This window comes from Podarcis muralis, chromosome 8, assembly GCF_964188315.1.
Source record: "Podarcis muralis chromosome 8, rPodMur119.hap1.1, whole genome shotgun sequence".
Lineage (NCBI taxonomy): Eukaryota > Metazoa > Chordata > Lepidosauria > Squamata > Lacertidae > Podarcis > Podarcis muralis.
Genome location: NC_135662.1, coordinates 22,954,709 through 22,982,020, shown reverse-complemented (window position 1 = coordinate 22,982,020; position 27,312 = coordinate 22,954,709). Strand labels below are relative to the sequence as shown.

Here is a 27,312-nt window from a genome sequence, read left to right as displayed (position 1 = left end):
TAATAGCAGCAGCAGTAGAGCTGTGAGCCATCCACCAATTACTATAAATTTCCCACAATGCTCTGGTGCTTGGGGCACTGTGGGCCATTAAAATAGCAGGCAGCTTGGAACTGCTGGCACAGCCTGAACTACTGTTATCAACTGCCAGAAAGCCCTCTGCCCCTCTCTCATTCTTACCAGTGGGCAGTTATGGGACTCTTGGCAGACTTTGCCAGGGGAGCCCTCAAACTTGGACCCCTCAAAATAGCCAGCCCTATTTATAGGCGTGAAGACAGTTATTCAATAAGTCTTTCCCCCTTCTTTCTGAACTGTCCATGTGACACAAATAGCCCACACAAACATGTGCGTGGGCAGGAGGACTAATAGACATGTCTGTGGTCTAATAACTCACATGGATTTTATTGTCAGGTTGGATCAGATTAAAGACTGCCAGCTTACTTGTCAAGGTTCTGGGCACAGATTTAAGGCACCATTTTGTGCAATGCCTTCAACAAGTGGCGGAATCCAAGAGGCCGGAAGCAATCATAGGAGATCAATATACGCACTGCCACCACTATTTCAGCCAACGACATTTCTGCAGAATTCCTACACAACTGTGGAAACAACTGGAGCGGTGTTCACTGAAGATGGGATCCCTTCAAACAACCTTGTTGCCATGGAATCCCAGCGCTTGGTGATTATGCAAAAGGATCTCAGCACACTGGGAATATATTGATTGTCTGTCCCTTGGGGCCCGCCATCGATACGGCAGCATCCCACAATCAACAGGAATAATGGAAAGCAGAGAAGGTACTTTTCTCCCCTCTTTGAAAGATAAGTGGAGAGGCACTCATACGGTCTGCATATCCTTCCCTGATACTGTCTGCAACTTGAGCATTTCTGTGCGGGTATATTGCATGCAAACCCTTTCAAAGCATCTGTGCACTTGTGAAGGTTCCTTCATAGGTTTTGGCTTTGGTCTCTCACTTATAATTCATACACACACACACACACACACACACACACACAACAAAAAACAATTCAAAATCCAAATATTGAGATAATTCTGAATCTCGACTTCCCTCCACCCCTTCCATGGGTCCTAATGGTAATATTTACAACTGCATATCAATACAGTACTTATCCATTGATAAGTATTAATATGCAGTTGTAAATTCTAAATCATCCATACTCTCCATTACTTCACAAGTGTGGTTAAAACCCTGCTAATGTTTAAACGAAGATCATGGCCACTGGTCCCATCACCTCCTGGCAAATAGAAGGGGAAGAAATGGAGGCAGTGAGAGATTTTACTTTCTTGGGCTCCATGATCACTGCAGATGGTGACAGCAGCCACAAAATTAAAAGACGCCTGCTTCTTGGGAGAAGGGCAATGACAGGCCTAGACAGCATCTTGAGAAGTAGAGACGTCACCTTGCCAACAAAGGTCTGTATAGTTAAAGCCATGGTTTTCCCAGTAGTGATGTATGGAAGTGAGAGCTGGACCATAAAGAAGGCAGATCGCCGAAGAATTGATGCTTTTGAATTATGGTGCTGGAGAAGACTCTTGAGAGTCCCAGGGACTGCAAAAAGATCAAACGCATCCATTCTTAAGGAAATCAGCCCTGAGTGCTCACTGGAAGGACAGATCGTGAAGCTGAGGCTCCAGTACTTTGGCCACCTCATGAGAAGAGAAGACTCCCTGGAGAAGACACTGATGCTGGGAAAGATGGAGGGCACAAGGAGAAGGGGGCGGCAGAGGACGAGATGGTTGGATAGTGTTTTCGAGGTTACCAGCATGAGTTTGACCAAACTGCAGGAAGTAGTGGAGGACAGAGGTGCCTGGCATGCTCTGGTCCATGGGGTCACGAAGAGTCGGACACGACTAAACGACTAAACAACACAACAATGTTTTAACCTGTTTACAGTGGTCTCGTAAATAAATTATAAACTTTTCTCATTCTTTTTTTAAAGTTCTTGTCTTCTTGATTTCTGAGCTTCCCATTTTGGCATAGTCCATCAACTTGGTTCGCCATTCTTCTCTGGTCAGGATTGTCTCTTCCTTCCATCTCCAGTCAGCTAACATTCTGACATGGCGGCTGTCTGTCACTAGCAATCTTTAATTGATTTCGCAGGCAGTAAGTCTCACTATGTAAGGATACTAGGTTTTTATTTACTACACCCAGCATTCACACCTAGCAGAGCTTTCCTCCAGGCTCAATTTTGGTGCTTTTTTTTTTTTATTTAGGTAGGATTTTGGTGTTTTTTTTATTATTTAGGTTGGATACTCTAGGTATGGGGACGTGGGTGGCGCTGTGGGTTAAACCACAGAGCCTAGGACTTGCTGATCAGAAGGTTGGCGGTTCAAATCCCCGCGACGGGCTGAGCTCCCGCTCCTCGGTCCCTGCTCCTGCCAGCCTAGCAGTTCGAAAGCACGTCAAAGTGCAAGTAGATAAATAGGTACCGCTCCGGTGGGAAGGTAAACGGCGTTTCCATGCGCTGCTCTGGTTCGCCAGAAGCGGCTTAGTCATGCTGGCCACGTGACCCGGAAGCTGTACACTGGCTCCCTCAGCCAATAGAGCGAGATGAGAACCGCAACCCCAGAGTCAGCCACAACTGGACCTAATGGTCAGGGGTCCCTTTACCTTTTACCTTACTCTAGGTATGGAAAGATGGATTTAGTGACACCAATATTTGCTTTATATTATTCCAGTCATCTTTCCATAATGGCACCTGTGCCCCCCCCACCCCCCTTAAAGAACTGTAGCTTTGCAGGCAATACAAAAAGACTGTGGGTTGCAAGAAATGCTGACATGAAACTATTTTATTCGTTCTCCCTCTTTTGTGAATGAATGCAGGGACGCCATTCTTTTTCCTGAAGTGTCAGGATTTAAGCCCAGGTGAAACCCTATGGATTACAGGTCTGACATGGTGGAAATGGGCTGATTTTAGGGGCAGCAAGAAGAAAAAAGGATTAAAAAAGAAAAGAAAATGCGATCAATGCTCTTTGCTACAGGTACGGTAACTGCATCAGATAAGCTCAGGCTTGTTCAATTGATGTCTCTCAGACTAAAGAAGGGATTTATTAAGCAAGACATAGACAGCATTATGTGCATGCGGAGCCCAGAGATCACAGGTCAAATTGAGGTAATCCTGGACACATATGTCAAAATGAAAGCAAAGCCTCAGTAGCCAAAAAAGAACTCTTTTCCTGTGTAAAATGGATCCTGCAACTATTTTCACTTAGAACTTAGGCCTGTCCTTTTAGCAGTCACCTTCTAATAGGATGTGAGCTGATGGCATTTCTCTTCTTTGCAGGAACTTGATTTGCCTCAGTCATACCATATTGACTCAAATCAGATTTATTTTTTGCATTTATATCCCACCCTTTTCTCCAAGGCGCAGCAGGTGGCGTACATGGTTCTTCTTCCCTTCCTGATTTAATCGCCACAGCAACAACCTTGCGGTGTTGGTTGGGCTGAGAGGCAGTGACTGGCCCAAGGTCACTCAGTGAGCTTCATGGCTAAGTTGGCTTTTGAACTCTGATCTCTTAGGGTCCTAGTCTGAAACTGCTACACCATACTGTCTCTCTAAGGCTGTGGTCTTCCTAAGCATGCTCACTTGGAAACAAGTTTCATTAAAAAAAAGTTGAGATGCAATAATATGCCAGCGGAGGCATGCCTTTTGCTGAGTTAGCATTTACAAAGCATTCTAACGAGTTGTTTCCTTTTGAGTTTGGGCTTTATGCACAACGTAGTCACATGATTTAAAGCCCCCCAATTGCCTAGGTGTGTCCCCAGAACAGGCATAAAACTAGACTAGCTCTGGTGTAGTCAAAATTATTTCCCCTTACACTGGAACCAAGAAAAAAGGAAATAAAAAACTGGTGAGTAAAAATGAAGAAAAAGTTAACAATCTGACCCGTATCTCCCATCTTGGCCAGTCTTGAGACCAGTAGGAGTTAGAAGCTGTGATTCCACCATCAATTAAAACATTTGATTTAATTGACTAAGATTTCTTTAATCGGGTGACAGTGCCAGTTCATAATGGTATTTTATAAGAGTCTATCTAAGATAAGAATCTGCTTTTTGATTTAGCCACTGGGGATTGAGTATGGACAGGGTGGCAAAATTTTAATGAATCTGATTAATCTATTATGATGGAATGCATGTGTGTTATTAAATTACGGTAGTATACTTCAACTCTGCCCTCCATCATAGCTGATCTCAGGTTGGAGCACAATTGTAATTAAAACACAAGTCAATTAAAAAAAAAAACTCAGTTAAAGAGTCCACTGAATTGTAATATTTTTAATGTTTGATGTGTTTTTATATCTTATTGGAAGCTCTCCAGAATGGCTGCAGCAACCCAGCCAGATTGGTGGGGTACAAATAATAAAAATTATTATTATTATTATTATTAGTAGTAGTAGTAGTAGTAGTACAGTAGTAGTAGTAGTAACCAGAACAGATAAAACAAGCACAATGAAAACCATAAAGACAACATTTAAGTCACAAAGCAGTCTACAACTTCCAGGCATTAACTGACTTGAATTGATATCCTACAAATTCCTTGGCAAACAAATGGGCTTTCACTTGGTGCTAAAATGAAAGAAAAGTGGGTACCCAACATAGTTCTGAGGGGAGGAGGCTCCACAACCAGGAGGCCATCACTGAGAAGACCTTTTCTTGTATCTCCACATAGAAGATGTATCTTCCAATGGTGAAACTATGAGGAGGACCTCCTCTGAAGACCTTAGGGCTGGTTTTCATAGCCAACTTGAGCCTTCAGTCTGGGTTGATCAATAAATTACAACATGTGAACAACTGATCTATGAAGACCATGAAGTTTGCGGTTTCACACTTACGTAATTTGTTGCTGGGGAAGGATTGTGCTCTTTCTTTGGAAGGGATATGTTCCAAATTAGACATTTATGTGCTTTTCATAACTGAGCCAGGCAATAGCTTTGACTACTTTGAAGTAACGTAAGTACAAAAAGTATCGTATGAAGCAAGCCTTAAAAGCATTCTTTTTCGAAAGCATTTTTGGAAGAAGAAAAACACCCGAGCAATTGAACATTGTCTCTTCTCCAGTTGCTGTAGTGAAATAAAGCAAACAGTTGCTCTTGTGGTTTCTTCTAGGGCAATTAAAAGGCGAAGCCAAGTCTCAAGTAGCTTTGGAGAGGCAATATTAAATGCACTGGTGGTTCATTTCACTTCTAAAATGTCAATTTATAAAACATAACAGGATTCCTCCCTCCCTCCCTGTGTAACTGTGTTATATAGTTCAACCCAGGCTCTAAGAGCTAGGCTACACTCCTACATACTTGGGATTAGGAGTAATGCCTATTGAACTCATGTTTACTTTTCAGCAAACATGTACATGGCTCAAACAACACATTACAGGGCAGATCCATAATAGTTCCGCCGATGTTAATGCACACATTGAAAATGCAGTTGCATTTGTTTGGAGGAACAGCTGGTGCAAAAGGATTTTTAACATTTCCCTGGCAAATTTGCACCCAACTGCAAGCTGCTGTTTGCCCCAAAATGTTCTCCCAAATTGCAAACATCAGCTTGCAGTGGTGACAATTTTGATCAGGAAAGCCATGTGGTGGGGGTGTCTCATAACTCCTCTCTACTCCAAAACAAGCTGGCAGCACCTCGCCGTGACATTTCGGTTGAAACAAAATCTCCCAGGTAGTAGGGACTTTGGCTCTTTCACTCCAGCTAGGGTGTTGCGGTACAGAAAGCAGCAGTGTAAGGCAAGTGCATTCCTACACAAACTGATAGTCCTCAACACCTGCAATGTCTCTTGGAGATTCTAGGGTGGACTGTCAGCTCCCACAGGGAGCAGGCGTCAAAATGCACTGACCCAACATACTACCTCTTGCCTGACAGTATGGTTGGGTCAACCATCTTGCTAACAGAATGTGGATTCTCTAGCATGTTATATGCCACTGAATCCAAACAGTTCCAAAAAAATGCCTGCTTAGAATTCCAGTTGGAGAATCTGCACGGAAAAAACGAAAGCCTCATTTGCTTAGTTTGTTTACACCAGGAATGGGAAACCTGTGGCCTTTCCAGAACCTGTTAGACTCTCACCATCTCTAACCATTAGCTATGTTGGCTGTGACTGATGGGCCTTGAAGTCCACCAGTATTTGAAGGGCCATTAGTATCTCACCATTGGCTTACACTGACTGTGCAGCTTCTCCAGTCTTTGAAGTTGAAAATGGGGTATTCCAGCCACCATCTGGACTTGTTCTGAACTTCTTCTGTCATTCTATCCTCACTGAAAGAAAATGTGAATTTTCAGTAGCAGAAAACAATTGGAAAGGCATCTTCCCTTGCAAATAATATGTCCTTCTAATCTATTTGTATTTTGCTCTTCATAGCATTGAGATGTGTGTGTGACCAACATAATGCCTTCGCCATGTTACTTTTTCTGAGACAGGAGCAAATACCTTCTCCCTGCTGCAGCTACCATGTGCATATTAAAGAACCCCAAATTTAGCTTTTGTGCATGATTTGGATTTCTAGATGAACCTGATTTCAACAATAGCTGCCACAGAATTCCACATCTGGAAGAGTTTCAGTATTCAAACTTCACACATCTTCAGATTTTCCTTTTGATATTCAACTTGGATTTTTTGTGGCACATGAAATAGTGATAGATCCGTTGTAAGACAAGATGTCTTACTTCATCAGCAGTGATGAGGCAGTGTGGTGTAGTGGCTAGAGGGCTGGACCAAGGTTCAGATCTCCACTCAGCCATAATGACCAAGGGCTGGTCACTCTCAGTCCAACCTTCCACACAGCTATGTTATGCGGATAAAATGAAAAGAGCAAAAACATGTTTGTTCCCTTGGAAAGAAAATGGGATAAAAATGTTATCAAAATAGTAGAAAGGGGATACTTTAAAAACAACCACCACCTTAACTCTTGCTCATAAACTTGCATTAGAAACATTTTGAAATTTAACTCTCGCCATCAATGCTATTTCAACTGCTCAATTTTGTGACCTTGTCCTCAGAAGGACAAGATCACAACACCCCTGCAAAACTCCACTCAGGGAAGATGTTCACAGATCCGTGAAGGATGGGGAGAAGAAAGTTCCATGTAAATCCTATGCGTAGGACATGAAAAGTGCCCCGAGATTTCCATTTGTTCCATTCACTATACAAACATTTGTTTTTCTTGCCAGACAAGAAGAAAAAGGAGGAAGAGAGAAAAGAGCCTTGTGCTGCCGTCAAGTCTTTTGCCTTTGCTTATATTCTGTGCCACTATTTATTTTGCTTCTTTGCCGTGCAAATAACCAACCATCTTCCAGTGGGAGTTAGCCCAGCCCTTTTGTGCCCTGCAGTCATGGCTGTGTCTTTTAAGAGAAAATTGATTCTCTGGAATGCTGTGTGTGCACATACTTCTCTGAGCCCTACAGCCCACACCTGCTGAACAGGTAAACCAGATCCTCAGCAAAGGGCCTCAGCAGTGACATTCCAGCTTGGCAAGCTATTACTCTCTAATTGCTACCTGTCAAACAGGTAAACTAAGCTCTTGGGCCAAGTCCAAACAAGGGCATGTTCCCATGAAACCCTAAACCTCCCAACCTTTGACCTCATTGCAGGGCCACAAATGAATTTAACCAGGGCTGGTTTTTTGGGTGGTTTTTTTTTTTTAAAGACAACTGCACTCTTGAGTGGTAGCAAGAGAAGGCTTGGTTTCCACCTGTGGCAAAAATGGAATTGCCCACAATCATTCCTACAGCGAAGCGTGGCATGACCACAGCCTGCCAGAAAGGAGCAGCCAGTTGCTAAGGATGATAATAACAGTCCTCTCTGAAACCAAAGCTCATTGTCTGTATGGCTGCGGCTAGAACGACCAGCATCTGATTCCTCCGTCTGATTCACTGACACTGCGGTGCAAATCTGTCAGGTTTCCTGCGGCTGAACAAGTTCTGCTACAAAGCAGCATTTAGGAAAGGTGGAACAGGCACTTCTTGTTCTTTCCTTTCTTCCAGTTCAGGCTTGTCCGACGGAAAGCAACAGAACAACAGGATCGACTTGCTCAGAAGAAGTGGGTTTCCAAACGGAGACTTACGCAATAGGTGTGCTATTGTGCAGTTGGTTTTCTGTTCCATTTTAAAAAACAGGAATGCAACGTGGTACCTGGCAGTTAAGGGGAAGTAAAGGGGGCCCGTTTGTATGAAGGTCTGCATACACTTCTGAATGCAGGTGCATCAAAAAATAAGGGCAACAATTCCTTTAGCGTCAAATAAAGCAGCACGTATATGAGATCTAAGGGACGCGGGTGGCGCTGTGGGTAAAAGCCTCAGCGCCTAGGGCTTGCCGATCGAAAGGTCGGCGGTTCGAATCCCCGCGGCGGGGTGCGCTCCCGTTGCTCGGTCCCAGCGCCTGCCAACCTAGCAGTTCGAAAGCACCTCCGAGTGCAAGTAGATAAATAGGGACCGCTTACTAGCGGGAAGGTAAACGGCGTTTCCGTGTGCGGCTCTGGCTCGCCAGAGCAGCGATGTCACGCTGGCCACGTGACCCGGAAGTGTCTGCGGACAGCGCTGGCCCCCGGCCTATAGAGTGAGATGGGCGCACAACCCCAGAGTCTGTCAAGACTGGCCTGTACGGGCAGGGGTACCTTTACCTTTACCTTTATATGAGATCTAAGTGCAAGCTAGTGGTATTTGTTAAGCAATGAATGAAATACTGGACAGAATGAGACCTAATTGCCACTCTAGCTAGTATTAGTTGCAAGGACTGGCAGTGGTTTTCCAGGGTTTCAAACAGGAGTCCTTCTTAGCTCCGCTTGGAAAGGCCAGGGACTGAACTTGTGACTTACATGCAAAGCACATGCTGTACCACTGGGTTATTGCCCTTCCCTTATTCTGCCTCACTGGGTTTATTTCTTAAACGATGAGTGCAGAACTCTTTAGATCACACTTGTGTCTCCAGCTGTTTTTGGACTACAACTCCCATCATCCCTAGCTAGCAGGGATGATGGGAATTGTAGTCCAAAAACAGATGCGAGACACAAATGTGGGAAACCTTACTTTAGCTTGTCTCCTAGCTATTTGAAAGCCACTTATCTGTAAGCAGGGGCATACCAAGGAGGTGGCCCCTTCCCTCCTTTCTTAAAAGAAAACTACACACACACACACACACACACACACACACACACACACACACACAGCTTACTGTGGGGCTGGACATACTGCAAAGCACAGTGCTTGGGAGACCAGTCACCCACCGTCTTAATTCACTCCAAAGTGTAAATCTGTATCTATAGCTATAAATTAGCACATGCAAATTTTATGCAAATTTGCACCATGGGCCTCTAAATAGCTCACAATGCCACCTGCATGGCTGGGAGAATACTCAATGACTCTGTGATGTGGGCAGGACTTCAACTACATGACATTTCCCCATGTAATCAGCACCAGATCTGAAGGAATGGATGCCAATTCCATCAGAGATGCCATGGCCAGCTTCAATCTGTGTAAGTTATTTAAATGGCGTCCTAGATGTGCAGGAGCTGCTTGGGCTTAAGGAACCTCTATAATGCTTTAGTTGGGTCCTGTTTTATCCCAATATGAGATTAGTAGAGTGCGTTTTACAAGGTGCAGGAGGACTAAATTAAGACCGTGAAAAGCAGACAAGACTGTAAAACATCAGACGTGATGGAAAGCACCTAATGCTGGCACAATTATGCTTACTCAGGTATTACACAACAACATCTCTTCTATATTTTTTTCACCCTCATTTTACTGAGGATCCAGGTGATTGCTTTGCTTCATTCAAACAAAGAGCACTCTATAACATTTTAGATCATCTTTGCTGACATAGCAATAGCCATACCTAGAGAGGCTGACACATGAATTGTTTCATGCAGAGTTTTGAAAAACAAAGCAAGTTTTTGGATTTTGTATAGTGCTAAGACATGGCTGTACCATCCTTCCTTGATCCACGAATGCTTATGCTGGTATTTGTACATCATGAGAAGACTGAATTAGTCATGTGTTTGTTTAACTGTGTTTATCCAACGGATCTTGAGGCAGTGCAAATAGTCAGATACAGTACCACCATCCTTGGATAATCAAGAGTTCGGTTAAATTAGTATTGTTGAAATAGGATCTAAAGGGGCCATGTAGCCTACTTTTAAAAAGGACAGTTCTTTGTTTGAAGGACTGCCTGGTTCAAGTCTAGTTTAAAGATAACAACAACAAAACCCACAAAGCAGGTACCTTGATGTTGCCCATGAAGTTAGCACCTGAGCAGCAGACTGAGCTGGCAAAGAGATCACCCAGTCACAATCTTCCTCACTCCTGTGAGAAATATTGTATTTCTGTGTAAGTTACAGTAAAAAGGTAAAGGTAAAGGTACCCCTGCCCGTACGGGCCAGTCTTGACAGACTCTAGGGTTGTGCGCCCATCTCACTCAAGAGGCCGGGGGCCAGCGCTGTCCGCAGACACTTCCGGGTCACGTGGCCAGCGTGACAAGCTGCATCTGGCGAGCCAGCGCAGCACACGGAAACGCCGTTTACCTTCCCGCCAGTAAGCGGTCCCTATTTATCTACTTGCACCCGGGGGTGCTTTCGAACTGCTAGGTTGGCAGGCACTGGGACCGAGCAACAGGAGCGCACCCCGCCGCGGGGATTCAAACCGCTAACCTTTCGATCGGCAAGCCCTAGGCGCTGAGGCTTTTACCCACAGCGCCACCCGCGTCCCAAGTTTTTTACAGTAAACTTCTTTAAATTGGCACCTATATATATAAATCTATATATAAATCTATAAATAAAGCTATGGTTTTCCCAGTAGTGATGTATGGAAGTGAGAGCTGGACCATAAAGAAAGCTGATTGCCGAAGAATTGATGCTTTTGAATTATGGTGCTGGAGGAGACTCTTGAGAGTCCCATGGACTGCAAGAAGATCAAACCTATTCATTCTGAAGGAAATCAGCCCTGAGTGCTCACTGGAAGGACAAATCCTGAAGCTGAGACTCCAATACTTTGGCCACCTCACGAGAAGAGAAGACTCCCTGGAAAAGACCCTGATGTTGGGAAAGACGGAGGGCACAAGGAGAAGGGGATGACAGAGGACGAGATGGTTGGATAGTGTTCTTGAAGCTACCAGCATGAGTTTGACCAAACTGCGGGAGGCAGTGGAAGACAGGAGTGCCTGGCGTGCTCTGGTCCATGGGGTCATGAAGAGTCGGACATGACTAAACGACTAAACAACAACAAATATATAAATCAAAATATTTATGCAAATCTGTGTCCTACTCTGTCCTCATTTTGGGGTGATACATTTCCTCTTTTTGTGACGCTTCAGTGGCCACCCTAAGAGGTCATTCTGATAGGGTTTTATATGTGGGTATGGAAATGTAGATGCTCAGCTTCTGCTGAGCAAACAAATGTAGAATTAAGTTGCCTGGATTTCTTCAAATTCCCCGTTTCTCCAGGTGAATCCCATAATAAGCCTTGATTTTACAAGCACTACTGGGCATGCAGAAAAGAAGATCTGGCATGGAGTGTCAGTATCAGGGGTGGGGAACCTGCTGCTCTCTGATGTTCTTGGACAGCAATTCCCATCATCCCTGACTATTAGCCAAATTGGCCGGGGTTGGTGAGAGATGGTGTCCAACAATATCTGGAGGGCCAGAGGTTCCCCATCCAGGCCTACAGGCTGGTGCCATATTTAACAATTATCATCCCATATCTGCACACTTTTTGCACATCAAAAAGGCATGTCCCCAGGGCATGTCCCCTCAAATAGTAGCATGCACAAGGGACTGCCGATCTGATTAAAATGAGAGGGATAGGGAATCCTGAGCTTGCAGATCATTTCTGCAGACCCAATGACCCATTTAAATGAGGCCACACACCAGTTTCCATGTACACTAGAGGTCAATCACTCAAGCATGAGTAATTCTACTGCAGACAGGGGTTCTACTCATATTTAACAAATTTTATATGCTGCCTGATTTTACAAAAAACTCTAAGTGGCTTACAATAATATTAAAATTGTCAATAAAACATTTAAAAGTAATTAAAAGCAAAAGAGATGAAAGCATATAAATATCTGTGTGTCTGGATAGGCTTGCCTAAACAAAAATGCTTTAAGCAGGTGCTGAAAATTATGATCGTGTGTTCTTTTCTTATTCTGGATAAAATCCAGTTTTAGATTTAGATTCTTCTTATGTGTATTATATATTCTACTTCATTCTAAAGCTACAAAACAGGGAGAGAAGGAAGAATTGTTTGGATTTGCAGACAAACAGGCTTCTTTGCTACTGCAGAACATTCCCCATGGTTTTGAAGTTGCAAAATGTCTGTGTAAACATTTAGCACCATATCTAATTATATAGTTCATTGTTCTGCGACTTGGGCACTGCAACCCACTTTTAATATTCACACAATCACACTATAGTTTTCTGTTGCCAAAATGCATTTGCTTAATTGCTCTTAGCAACGGTAATATTGGATCACATGGGGCCTCTCTGAGTGTGCTAAGCTTGGTTTAGGTGGGGACTGGGAGAGGTACAGTCAACTGTCAGCCACTAATTAGTGACTAATCCCACAGAATGAAATTCCCACACATCAGCAGGGCATCATTTTGTGACTTCCCAATTAGCATCACAACACTTGTTCAGCTACTGATTGGTTGGTTGGCTGATTGTGTGACTGTGGAAATGGGTAAAAGCCCCCCCATCCAAACAATGACTATCATCAGTGCAGGTAAGAATTTTTTTTTTAATCATCTACAGTACTGTCTTATTTATTTTATAGTACAATACTTTGATTATTGTTTTCATTTTATGGATCAATGGTCTCGTTAGATAGTAAAGTTCATGTTAAATTGCTGTTTTAGGGGTTGTTTTTAAAAGTCTGGAACAGATTAATCTGTTTTGCGTTACTTTCTATGGGAAAGTACATCTTGGTTTTGAAACGCTTTGGTTTTGGAACAGACTTCCGGAATGGATTAAGTTTGAGAACCAAGGTACCACTGTATTAACAATAACAATAACAACAACAACAACAATAACAATAATAATTTTATTATACCCCAGCCACTCTGGGTGACTTACAACATATCTAAAAACATAATAAAAACATCAATCCTTCAAATACAATTTCATCTTACTGATTTTCAGAGGAAAACAGTAAACACTGTTTACTCCTTAGCAATTCCAGAGTATGCCAATGACTTCAATTGCCATACTCTAGTGGTCACTTGAAGGCAGTAGGAATAATATGCTCCTAAAGTGCATTTGCATAGCATATGAAACAGGGAGCTATGTCTTTAAAACTACTAAGCAGACACCTCAATATGAAGTACACTTACCTGAGAGACAGACTTCAGAATTTATCTTCAACAAAAGTAATATAAAAACAGAGGAGAAATTGACTGTCTCTGGATGACAGCCAGAAGGCAATGTTATGTAAATAGTGAAGGAACACATCTTGTTCATGCATGGAAATTCCAAGAAGAGATTGATCCAAGCACAGTTGAAAGTAGAAACAAATATGCACATGTTTTCCACACACACGGCCTTTACAGCGAATGAGGCCATTCACGTTTCCACTTGTCCTGCCCCTTTCCCCTGGGAAAAGCCGCTCTTTGCCACTGAATCGGAGTAAACATCAACTGGGTTTTCTGCGAATTGATGTTTGTGGGATTTCCAGGAGAAAGCAGTGGGGAAAACAGAAAACCTCTTGGACCTGTGCCTATAAAGTATGGACAAAAATGAAAACCTCTTGATTCCATGCTTTCCAGACACAGGACAAGTGAAGTGTGGACAAGACTAAAGACACAGCCATGGACATTCTCAACAGACTGCAGTGCAGAACACCCTAATGCTAGATGATGGTGTAATTTGCTAACAGTCTAATATAAGGAGTTCACCTCTGCCCAACCAACCACAGTCACATGGTGCATCTATCACAATGTTTACCAAGGACCCCATGTTCCTACGGTGCGGTCTTATCTACGTCATCTCTTCCAGCATAGCTTCATTTCCCATTTGTATACCATCCAGGCAGCTTATCTTTCCAGATGGCTGAAACAATATTCAACTGAGGCCAGAGGCACTTTGACTTCTAAACTTAGTGTCAGGCTATTGTTAACTATAGCTGCAAAGCAATTTCCAAGAAAATTATGACCAAGCCCTTTTAAGTGTTGTCTTAAAAAAGAATCAAGCAGTTTTTCTCATCATCTTTCATGTGGTTTGAGCACACCCCCTTTAATTTTGCCTAAAAGTTTCAGAGTATTTCCCATCGGAAATCATCCCCCCCCCCACAAAAAGGCAAATAAGAATCTGTATAGTTTACATCAGCTACTCAGAATTTCTTTCCCGCCATCACTTTCGAGCTGAGATGGAACTATAGGAATTTTTATCTTCTTTTCGTAAACTGCCCTGGAAGCTTTGCTGAAGTCTTATGAATAAATTAAATAAGCCCCCATTATTTAAATAGAAAAATAGGTTTGTATGCAGAAGCTAACATAGAGCAGGATGCAAATTTAGGCTAGAAACCTTCTAACTGTCCATTTTAATGGAGACTTTTGACATGCAAGTGCTTTCAAACAAAGAACTCCCCCAACTGCATCCCAAAGCTACACAGTTGGTTAGCCTAACCTTCTCCAAAGGAATACTGTGAAGATGAAGCTTGGGGGCAGGTGAGTTAAGAAACCCATGTGTAACCTTTAAGCTCTATGGCAAAAGAGTGAGATGGAAATGAAGTAAATAATAAAAGAGAAGATGCAAGCTTGAGTCACCACAAACACTCTTGGCCACTGCAAATATTACCCACACAGACACAAATAAAGAACTGAACAATTCATCAAGCACTTGGCAATGTTGTAAGCTCAAAGCTGGACAAGTATGCTTCTTTGTCTGTTATCTAGCTAGAGAAAATAATTCTAAAACTCATGGGTATGACATACTTGACAGCAGACAAATTATGTCTTGCCAGCGCTTGCTGTCTCACACATGGGCTGTTGCAGTGGCAAACAAGTTTTGCCAAATTTGTACAACTTGCAGCAGCTCATTCCAGATTGAAAGGTTATTGAAATCATTGTGGTGCACAGATTTATATGCACATCAACTGCATTATGAGACTTGAAGCATTAAGAACCTCGCCCACATACCTTCTGTCCTAGTCAGTGTGACTGTAAGGGATTCAAATGCGTGGTGCTGGGATTGCTCCCCTACTTAAATAAATGTGATGGATGGGAGTACTAAGACTATCTAGATTAGGCAGTTCTCTGGTAGGATCCAGCAAATACAGTGGTACCTCGGGTAAAGAACTTAATTCGTTCTGGAGGTCAGTTCTTAACCTGAAACTGTTCTTAACCTGAAGCACCACTTTAGCTAATGGGGCCTCCTGCTGTCGCTGCGCCGCTGGAGCATGATTCCTGTTCTCATCCTGAAGCAAATTTCTTAACCCGAGGTAATATTTCTGGGTTAGTGGAGTCTGTAACCTGAAGCGTATGTAACCTGAAGCATATGTAACCTGAGGTACCACTGTAACTGGCTGCCCTGGCATATTTAGGGGCCTTCTACTGGCTGGTGGCCTGTCAACAGGCTGTGCTGTTAGTGGTTGCAGTGGGGGTGTCTACAGCAGAAGAAACCTCTGCTGCATCCTAGTACCCTCCAGCAGTGTAGACTGGGGGTTAGGATTGCTTTGCCCACCTGTTTAATTACGGTACCGTAAGTAGACTAAAAACATATGTGTAGAATATCTGTAGGTTAGAAATGTATCAAACTAATTTTATGTGTTGGAAAAACAAAGCATTTACATGAATTAAGCAAGAAATCCTGGGAAATTAAAATGTATAAAAGAATGTAGAGGCAGAAGAATTGTGGAAAGTGTAAACATAAGCATGTTTATTCTGAGGTGTTTGCTTTCTTTACTGGAATAAGGAAGCAAATCCTTCAATAGCGTCATTGTTTATTGACAAAGCATTTAAAGGATTTACTCAGTTAAAAAAGAAGAAGCTTGAAAAATTCAGATTGTGTCGAGAGTGCATTTAAAGAGCATCCACCATGGTGTCTGTTGGGAGGGAGATGGGAGGGACGGTCTGACTAGAGGAGGCCTGATGCTTTCTATGCCTTCCTCCCTTTTAGCATATTTTTTAGTATGATTTTTTTTAGCCTTCCTGATACCTCTGCTCATATCTATGACCAAAATGCATTTCCACTTTTTAGTCTTCACATTCTATATACAGCTGCTTTCATTAAACAAATGCAGGTAGCAATTTGCCATAAAGGGCAATCTTTAATGCTAATGCTTATATGGTCTACTTCTTACACTGAGGAAGCCAATCTCATCCAATATAAAAGCAGAAGAAACCAACAATAATGGTAGTGTTTCCACTGCAATAGAGTGGTTCTTCCTGAACTAAAAAAAATATTGGCTACGTTCCCTTGATACTTGACTGTATTTGATTAGGCATATGGGGACAACAAAAGTCAACAGAGCATCACTGTAGTCATAAATCCATTTACTAGGAAATGCTCAATGGGGTTTTATTTCTGTGTAAACGTTTTAGGATGAGACAGAAAGTCAGTAATATCTAAACCAATTATGTAAATATGCTTTGATCAAATCCTAAAATGTGACATTTTGCCCTTCCCCAAGTCAGAAGCAGCTACATAATTCTCCCATCCCCCAGGTTAATTTATGAGTGCCACAACGCCTAGGCAGGAGTTACCAAGGATCATATAACTGGAGAAACTAAGTCAAGCTTACATAGAATCATAGGATTGGAAGGGACTCAGAGGGTCATCTAGTCCAACTCCCTGCAATGCATCAAAGAAAGAAAGAAAGAAAGAAAGAAAGAAAGAAAGAAAGAAAGAAAGCCCTTCTTGGACATAATGAGTCACAGAAGTCCCTAATAATAAAGAAAGACGGTTGCTAAGTTTTAAGATGTAGGAAGGATTAACAGTAAGTGCTACCTGTTGCAAAATTAGCAGCTGGCTTTGTGTCTGGTGCTCCTAACTGAAATCTGGCACAAAAGCTATCATACGTGCAAACACATGATAAGCCTCCCCCAGCACTAAGACAATGCAACATCAAACATCTGCTCTTTTGCATCGAACTTGTTAACAGCATTGCTTTGATACAAGCACAAGCCATTAGCACCTGTTATCCCATAGATTTGTTTTAGCAGTTTTCATAACACATAATTTTAGGTGCTTATAATTATAAGTATAATCTGTAACCTTAGTTAAACCTTATTTGAATACCTGATTCTCTGTCCTCAACTGGCAAGTCCAAACAATACCATTACTAAATGGAGCAAAATATGCACACATAAAGTAGGCTGATGTGTAAAGACAGTTGCCTTTTAACTTGTTTCCTTTCAGCAAAGCAATGTGACAGCAGAGCTACAGATGTTCGTCGAAGAAACTAGCCAAAGTGAAAGTATGAGAAATGATTGTGAACCGGAAAGAGTAAATAAAATTTGTGCAACCTGTTCCTAAGCAAGTCCTGCTCTCTTTATTGATGCTTATTCCCACCTGAAGCATGCACAGGACTGCAGACTTACTCTACTAGTTTGATCTCTTGCAGCACTCACTCCGGTGAGAAAAATGTTTACTTTACTGAGCAGCAGGTTCAGTGGCAGATAAAAAAAACAACCAGAAGTTACAGAGATGTATGTGGTAGACTTCTGGAAAGGAAAGTTGCACTGTACGGCTTTTCTTGATTTACAACTTGAAGCATGAATTAACAAGTATTTAAAGTCAAGCAGCAGATGGAACCTAAATTTCAATGGGACTTTCATCCACATGTGTTTAAGATTAGGATGTTAGGCTGTGATCCTAAACTCACATTATTTGGAAACCTGTTTTACTGAGTTCAACAGATCTCACTTCCAAATAAAACATGTTTGGAATTAAAGTTTAATTTTATTTAAAAACACATTAACATTTTCTAGATCAGGCCAAAAAGCCACCCAAATTAGTATGATGAATGGGAGCCAATGCTAGTCCTGGTCACAGCAGACACATTGAAGTTAATGGGCATGAGTTAGGTTTACCAATTTCAATTGGTCTACTTTGAGTAGGACTAGCATGTAATCCTTTGTCCCCATTTGTTTGGCCCCAGTGGTAAATTGTCTCTATAAACTGAAGTTCCATTAGTTTCCATTTAACCCCCAAATTACAAGGCTATTCCCACTATGTTGTCTAATCCTTTAAAAAAAAAAAAAAAATCCAACCAGTGACCACTAGCAAATTTTGGGGTGGTAAATTTCATAATTACTTCTGCTTTGCAAGCCGGACCATAAAAGTTAACAGTCCACATTTTTACAAGCCCACCTAATAAAGAATACCTGTTTGTGTCATTTGTGGCACATCAGCAAACAGTCTGGAAAAAAACCCTCTTTCTCATTAAGTTTACAATGCCTTCCCTATCTTGGTTGCCTATCTTTATGCACCACAGATCAGTGAGCTAGTTAGTGACTATTTACAATAAATGCACCCTAAATCTATCCATGTTTTCCTGAAAGGCAAGTCTCACTGCATTCAAATTGGCTTAATCCCAAATAAGCAGGCACAGAATTGCAGGCTGAATTGCTGACTGCCAAGCCTCTGCCTGAAGAGAAGGCCAATAGAGCCAGAACAAAATTGCCTCCCTTGGAGAAAAAAAAATGTGGGGGAACTCTGTATTTCATTGGCAGGTCATGAAAACATTTACAAATAAGAGATGCGCACTTAGTGAATACTCTTGAAGGCAGACAGGTGCAGAGCCTTGGGAAGTGGGCATTTTCCTTCATATGTCAACACTACCTTTAAAGTCGTGTTGTGCATTGATTTTTCACTTATTGTCTGCCACACTGGAAGCCTGTTGTCCGGCAGTAAGGCAGGATATAGACGTTTCAAATAATATTTCCGCCACATATCCATAACCTCGGAGCTTAGTGAGTACCAACTAAAACGTTACTGAAATTGCGAGAGGAAGAGAGAGAGAGATGCAATAAATTCAATTCTCTCTTTGGGAGAAACTCAAGAATAGGGGGAAATGAGATTGGCTTCCTTTTCTCTTCCCTGGCTTTAGCAGCCCAAAGCATGCCACTCCATACAAAATGAGATTTAGAGCTGAGCAGAAGTATTCATTGGAGCCTTTTATGGCCCTGGGCAGGCCTGCAAATCCTTCTAAGTCCCAAATTACAAGGAGGTAACGACTTGTGGAAGAAAGGCGCTTTAGGCCCGGCCGTTTCAATCCCACAACCCCTCTTGCATAGGTCCATGATAAGCGAGATGGTGGTCAGCTGTGGTCTTCTCGGTAGACTCCATGTTGGTCGGCAATTTTCCTCCCTCCCCGTTGCTGGGCGAGGGTGGCGGAGGCGGCCGCTGGGCCCCGAGAAAACGGGCCCAAGCCAAGGCAGAGTTCGCGAGGGCCTCTAAGCCCCGCTCTTTCCCTCACGCTCATAAGGGCTTTCTTCGCATAGGTATCTCAAAGGCGCCCTTGCGCCCCTTTATTCCCCTCCCACCGCCACCACGGCCTCCCCTCGAGCGTCGTCAAGCACCCAGCGCGGCCCCGAGCGTGTCCTCCAGCCGGCCATGCCTCGCGTGCCCCGGCATGGCTCCCGCACGAAGCCCGCCTCTGGGCCTGCAGCTAGCACTCTCCCTCAACCATTCCGGCGCCGCTTTCCCAACGAGGCGGCTTCGCTCGGCGTTCTAAGCGAAGGGCCTTACCTGAGCGCGCCTCTTCCAATGGCTGCTCACCTGAGGCCCGGCTCGGCCCAATCAGCTCGCAGCTCGTCCCTCTTACCTTGTATCCTTCAGTGAAAGAATCCAAGTCCTCTTGGGAAAGTTTACCTGTAGGCGCCTTTGGGTTTTTGTTGCTTCCCGGCGCGGTGCCCTAAACGGCAGAGGGAGGGAGGGCGGGCAGGCGAGCCTAGCCAGTCTCCTTTTCACATGCGAGGGGCGGGCAGAAGGGGGCTTTACCTGTCCCACTCCTACCTCCGCGGCTGGCTGAGGGAGAAGTAAGAGGGGGGGAAGAAAAGCAGAATTACCAGTAGCTCTGGTTCTGCCGTCCCGGGCGCTCGCTTGCTCTCGCTCGCTCGCTCGCTCACGCGCGCACACACACACCTTTACCTGCACAGACTTGAAAGTCCAGTTTCACCAGAGAGACTGAGGCATCTGGAAAAGGGGAGAGAGTTCATTGGATCAAACATGTCACAAGAGACGGACAAGTAAGTGATCACAGCCAGCTTGCTACTTTTGCTGCTCCTGAACGGATCAACTGGTTGGTTGTGTTTTCTTTTTTTAACCCCCCTTAAAAAGAAAGGGGAAGGAGGAAAAAAAAAAGCAATCTCGGTGGTGGACCTACTGGGATCACATTTCCTCTTTTATACAAGGCATAAAAGAGGTTGAATAGCACCCACAGGAGAACTGCTGGATTTCACCTTGCTTTCTCCATTCCTTTTCCAATCTTTTTTATTTATTGATTGTTGTTCGTTTTGAACTCCCAATGTCCCTTCACAAACTTTTGGGAGAACTTTGCTGCTTCTTTTTGCAATTTCTTCCCTTTCCTTCAGGGCCTAGAGATGAAAAGCGATTCTTGGCTTTTGTGTGTGAATGCAACAAAAGAGCTTTTATATACCGGATCAGAAACACGGCCATCTTCTTCCCGTTCTCTTGGCACTTCTGTACCTGTGTTGTGGGACAGAAAGAAGTAGAAGATGGAGCTCATGGAAATCATTTTATTCCAAGCCACTCTTTTTTTGTGTGTGTGTGTGAAAAGATCATAAAATAACTGCATTGTTGAAGGGTGCATAGGAAAAACGACCGTGTGTTTTGTTCTCCCATACGCAGTAAGAGGAAGTGATTTCATGCAAAAGTTTTGTCTCCGTTTTTCAACAGATTGCTTGTCATTTAAAAAAGGGAAAAAATCCCAATCAGCATGACATTGAGGGTTTCTACACCAGATGAAAACTTCTGTAAAGTTCTCTTCCTTAAAAGCCAGCACACTTGTGATTCGTACATAGTGGGTCTTGATTAAAGAAGTTGAAATGGTTAGGGAAATCATAATATAAGGACACCTTGAAATAAGCATGGCAGCCTAGTGCTTAAGGAAGTTTAAAACAACTCCAAGTAGCGTTAGCATAAAAGCTTCCTTGAACTTTAACATAGCAACTGTGAAGGACATCCTGGGACTAGAGTGTGCATGTGTGTGTGTACACACTGTAGATTGGCTTCATCTAGTTACTTCTCCTTTAGCCACTTGCCTGTTCCTGCTTACCTGCATGTGCAAAGTGAGGAAAGATAGGAAGTTTTTCACAGGCTGCTTCTCCTCCTCCACCCCAATTGTATTATTTTTTCCTTTTCAGCGGACATTGCTGGCTCCTTTCTTACTGGTGACTTCAGATCAGATCATGCTCTTGATGCAAAGGAGAGGCCAGCACCTTGCAGTGGGCTGGAACTTAAGATCTGGAGTAGTATAGATATATATTTACCTTGAATTGTTCTTCTGAGCTTGTTCACCTCCCTGCTACACACACACACACACGTACAGAGGGAAGAAAGTCCCTCACTGGAGCTGTGGCCTAGGCTGACCTACAACATACATCTGGAAAGGGGGAGGAAGAAAAGAGGGAGGGTGTTATTAAGCAAAGTGGTGGTTCTGACCACAGACAGAGGGTGCGGTATCTGACAAATCTCTAACATGAGAAGGTTGTTAGGTGGGGGGAGACTGGCTGGGTTGAGAGCCGAGGCACATGAAGTTTTGTAACCAGAAAATAACTGTATTGTACCCCCTCTGCCCAATGTTTGTGTAGGGGAATTTACTTGTGTATGGTCAACGTTTCAAAATAAATGGGTGTATTACGACCACTCAACTGCATTTTGTTGCACTGTCAGTTTTTAAAGAACTCCATAAGAAGGTTGTTCAAGTGTGCATTTCAATACATGGTCGAGACTAAATTGTGTTAGAGATTGTGAGCTGAAAGGTGATGGTAATTTTGGTTTCATAATCCAGAATGAAGGGGTATACAGTTTCATCACCCCTTGGGACAACTGGAAGTTGATGGTTTTGGTCTGTGGTACTTTTTGTGTTACAAAATAAGCTGTGTCCATTATGTTCTGGTATGAGGGACAATAATTTAAAATAAGGATTTTGATCAGTATCTGAAACGTGCATATCTGAAATGTGCTCAAATGTGAGTCAGTCAAAATGTATTGAGAGTTTTGAACATTCTCCTCTTTTTGGTAGAAGGGAAGAAACAGGTGTAGGCTGGTTTGCTTTTTGAAATACAGTACAGTGCATTTCACTCTCTGTGACTATGGCTATAGAGATTCATATATTCATCATAGAACATTTTGGTCTAGTGCCAAAACTTAATTTGTGTAGCATTTAGGCTGCATTCTCCTTGATTACATAACTTGGTACTATGACCCACTGCGTTTGTGGGACTTTCTGAATAATTGAGCGCAGGATTGGTCTGCCAGACATATATTACCGTTAAGGAGTTGTCATTTACTTGATGTAAGAATTGATACAAAGATTTGAATGCTTCTTTATTAGAGAAATGTTGTTGTTTTTTTAACTTCATGAAAGTGCTAAATGTTTTCAGTTAGGCCATCAAGTATTTATAATTATTTGCATATTTGCACGTGCGTAAAGACACATAGAACTCTTTGCATATTACTATACTGACCAAAGTGGTAAAAATCAAAATCCCATGTGATGATTTTTACATCCTTTTGCTTGAGATCACTATGCTCACTGTCACCTATTGCAGGTTGGTTGTACCAGTAGAGATTCTTAGTCTTTGTATGATAGATACCACATTTTCTTCCATCATCTTATTCACCGGAAGCATCTTGAAAGGCTTCTGAATTAAATATCAGCTTCTTTTGCACTCTGGTACAGCTACATTGAACTTGTAAGGATGCAGGGAAATGAAGTTAGGTGGAGTATAGACATGGCTATGTCTGCACTCAGCAGATCCTGAAGCCATATGTCAAGGCACAACTAATTAAGCGGTGGATTCATGGCTGTAGCCAGGAGTTTTGTTGGGGGGGGGGCAGAACCTCAGATTTGTATTGATTTTGATTGATTTATGGGGCAGCTGCCTCCCTGCCCTCCCTTGTCTATGCCTATGGGTAGTTTGGATGGGAAATTTTTTTAGTTCAATTATCATATGTATTTGTCTCTTGAAAAGGTCTTCAGAATTTGCTTGTTAATTCTCTTGTCTTATGCGCTACTTGAAAAGCCACAGTCTAAGAATATAATATGCATTATTTTGTGATATCTTTCAAAGTGATTGCACCCATTAGTTTTGTGAAAGCTATTTTTTCTGCACTGCTCCCCCCCCCCCCATTCCCATGATGTTTATTGGCCTGTTTCACCTCTTGGAAAATATACAGAAAGAACTGCTAGAGAGCTGAGGAACAGAGGGATGAGAACAAAGGCTGATTTACACAACTCTTTTCATGTAGATAGACTGCTTGAGTGGATCATTCAATCTGACTGCATGAAGAGGTGGCTTTCTGATGTCACTGTTCAGTTTGCCCATCCCTACATGCTGATGCAAGGTAAAGGTGTATAAACCTTATTGAGTGCTGATGAGTGAACGCCAGTTGCTACTGGACAATTTCACCACACGGGTTGAATACCATCAAATACATTTAGGTGTGCATTGAGTTGCAATGGAATTGCCAACTTATTTTCTAGGGAAAGCTTCAAACCTTAACACCTGCATGACAGGTGAATTTCCCATTGCTGCATCAAAGGGGCTACCTATGTTAGTCTGTTGCAGCAAAAAACCTACAAGGAACACTGTGGCACTTTAAGGTATATGTCAGATTTATTTTAAAGTTTTGAATGTTCTGCAGGACATCTGCATGTGCTTTACATCTGTATGCTGCTGGAAGAAGCTTCACTTGCTGAATTTCTGCTTCTCATACCTCTGTGAAAGGCAAAGAGCCCTGCCAGAAAAAAATAAATTGTACAAATTGGCCCAAAGTGACAATCTGAGAAGATGGCTTCGCCATCTTTCTTGTTCTGAGTAGACTGTGAGAATGGAAGAGAATGGATATATTCAATAGAAAGATAATGTATCAACATATTTTGTCAAAGGTTGCAAGACAAGGGAGTGGGTATCTTTTATCCTGAACGTGGACAGATCCTGCAGTTGTAGAAAAGAGTGGGAGAAATGATCAGTGTGCTGGCGCAACTCTCCTATAAGGAAGGGTTGCAAGATTTGGGGGTCTTTAGTTTAGAAAAACGGTGGGGGGATGATGACTAAAACAGTGCTGTTTTTCTAGAAAAAGAGGCGCCAGAACTCAGCATGAACGCTTCCATTGTTCGCTTTGGATGGCAACGGCACCCACCTGAGAGGTGCCGGAACTGAGTTCTGGTGAGTTCCGGCTGAAAAAAAGCCCCGTTGAAATCCCTTCTCAAAACCCACCTTTTCCACGAAGCTTTTGGCATATCCCATAATGCCCGTGGAACTAAATCTCGTCACATGCAGCTGAAGCAGCTGCATACTCATTCGCCCTCCTCTGTTGATTTCTCTGTGTTGAATTTTCGATTGTGAGCTCCTTGGGGCAGGGACCTGCTCTCATACTTTGCAAAGCACCATGTGCATTGCTGGCACCAAACAAATAATATGAACACCATTATTTTTATAAGCGAGCATGTCATAGTTGTATATAGGGTATAGTGGAAACCATTACATTGTGTTAGGACCCGAGGGGTGCACATTTTGTACCAAGCAGTTGTGATATCCTGGACAGAGGGGCAATCATCTCAAGAAGGGGTTTCATTTATTTGGGGTTGGGAGCAGGGCCAGCCTGCCCATGAGGCAAGGGGAAGGGTCCCACCAGAGCAGCAGTTCCTGATGTCAAACCTTCTTTCCCCCTTGTTCCTGGTGCAGATCTTCTCTGACCCCTTCTTAGCTGACGGGTAGCTATTTGGGGGTCTGTGTCAGGTGCCAAGATGTCTTTGGCCAGTCCAGGGTGGGAGGAGTATTGTTTGTTAAAAGACTGCTTGAAGGTATATATGATAAGACTGGCTGGAGGTTTCTGAATTTGCGTCTCCTAGTGGCTTGATTGTTTTGAACTGAAAGCCAAATTAAAACTAGGAAAGTCAATAGAATTTGGTGACCTCATGGATGAAAAGCATGAAAGAAAAACAGAATGAGGGTGGGTCTGTAATGGGCTCTTCTACTGACTTGTTTGCTCTTAAATCAGCATTAGGATGGAAGCCTTTGTGCAGCATTTTCTTCTTTCTGGATTTTCTTCCCCCCTTCTTCTGTACTTCATTCCACAAGTTTAACCTCACAGTCAATGTCTCTTTAAAACATGCACAGTTAAACTTAAAGTAAGCAAACTTTTAAAGAAATTAGAAGTTAAGCATGTACTTAATTCTCTTCCATTGAATGAGATTTACAAGTGCTTAACTTTAGCGGCACTGTGCCCAAATTCAAGTTCAGATTTTGATCCAATAGATCACACTTGCTCTCTTGATAAGTGCAAGGGAGTAGAAGACTGTGTTGGAATTTTAATTCACGTGGAATTACTGCAGTGGGGAAGAATCCAATACCAGAAGCTCGTGGGAATTGAATATCTTGCTTGGGAATCTTTCCTGCAAGGCTACCAAGGTTTTCCAAATCAGTTTGAATGTTTCCATAACACTGTAATAGTAATTCCTCCATGAGAATTATTCGTTAAATTCTCCCATGAAGGGAAAATGTTATGTACATTTGAATTGCCCTTGAGAGAGATAAATACATACTGCAGGGGAGCAATTATAGTGCTATGTGGTATATATGTTTAATTACCTCTAAGTGGGAAAAACTGGATAGGTTTGGTGCTGTGGTGTGCTTCCATATAGAGGAAAGTATTTTGTTTCTTGTTGGTAACCGTCTTGTTATAATGTATCATGCACAAAACATATCTTTGTTTGCATCCAAATAATAGCATTTTCTTTATAGCGTTTATTTGGGGCGGGGAAAGGAGTGGAATCCTGAATGTTTAAAGAGAGAGAGAGTAGTAGCTTACCGTCATGTCAGTTCACGTCCGTTTAATTGAGGTTGTCTTTGTATATTATGAAATACTCCAGGCGTCAGTGTTGATGGTTGAGGGCAGCAGGAAACAGACTGGAAGACATGAATGCAGGGTAAAAAAAGAGCCCAGCACTGAGGTCAGAAAAAGGTTTTGCAGAGCAAGATTTAGATCAGCATTTCAGAATGTTATACTCTCTTTCATGTAATATTTTTAGAAATTCAAACAGCAAAAATTGTATATACCTCCTGTGTTCTAGGGCAAATAAAGGTAGTATTTTGCAGATATCTGGAAACTTCTTACAGCTTTTGCGGGGAACTTAACACTGAAATTTCAATATGGGGAAACCAGTGGAGGAAGGGCAGGGTTATGGAAGAAGGAATCGGCTATAGAAGTATATGAGTTTCTTTCTTCTGCTTGCATGCCCTCCAACATTTATCTGATGAAAATAGGGACATCCTATTCAATAATAATAATAATAATAATAATAATAATAATAATAATAGTAATAATTTTTCTGTTTATACCCCACCCATCTGACTGGGTTGCCGCAGCCACTCTGGGCAGCTTCCAACATATATAAAAACATTAAACATTTTAAAAAACCCTTCCCGATACAGGGCTGCCTTCAGATGGCTTAGGGGTCGGATAACTTCATGCACTCCAACATTTCTCCGATGAAACATTTATCCAATGATCATTTATCTGATGAAAATAGGGATGTCCTAAGGAAAATCAGGACTTTCTGGGATCAATTCAGAAACTGGAATGGCTTCTGTAAATCTGGGACTGTCCCTGGAAAAGAGGGACACTTGATATCTTCAGACACGCTTACTAGGTAGTCGGCCCCACTGAACACAGTGGAACCCCTGACCAAACTTCTATAGTTTTGTGTTGCTAGTTGGAGCCAGTGTGGTGTAGTGTTTAGGGTGTTGGGCTGGTCAACCATGAAACCATTAAATCCCTGATCAACCATGAAACTTACTGGGTGACCTTGGGCCAGTCACACACTCTCAGTCTAACCTATCTCAAGATGTTGTCGGGAGAATGAAATGTGGAGGAGAACCAATTACTCCACCTTGAGCTTTTTCGATATAAATGTAATCAATAAATAGTGATGATAGGATATGGGGATGAGGATGATGGTTTGGGTTAGGATACTGGTGCAACTGAAATTGCAAGCCCTGCTTTATTCAGATCCCAGTTTTGCCCAAAATACCAGAGAAAGGTGCATGAATGGAAGGCTGCTTAAAGAATCGCAACAAACAAAATACTTGAAACCAGGGCATTTTGAAACGCATCATCTGTCT

General features: G+C 42.6%; 1 protein-coding gene and 1 long non-coding RNA gene across 3 annotated transcripts in view; one reads left to right on the top strand and one right to left on the bottom strand.

Annotated features, from left to right (window-relative positions):
* Positions 1–1,357: 1,357 nt before the first annotated feature.
* On the bottom strand, positions 1,358–19,784 carry LOC144328674 (uncharacterized). The gene is made up of 2 exons (XR_013393867.1): positions 19,688–19,784; positions 1,358–6,272 (listed from the first exon to the last, which is right to left on the bottom strand). It is a non-coding gene; the product is annotated as an uncharacterized LOC144328674 (long non-coding RNA).
* Positions 19,785–19,945: 161 nt separating this feature from the next.
* The window catches only part of GRHL2 (grainyhead like transcription factor 2), a 72,708-nt gene continuing 65,341 nt past the window's right edge, over positions 19,946–27,312 (top strand). For both annotated transcript variants that reach the window (XM_028736371.2, XM_028736370.2), the window contains exon 1: positions 19,946–20,187. In XM_028736371.2, coding sequence (XP_028592204.2) covers positions 20,168–20,187 — 20 coding nt within the window. In that variant the 5' untranslated portion in view covers positions 19,946–20,167. The remainder of the gene's footprint in view (positions 20,188–27,312) is intronic.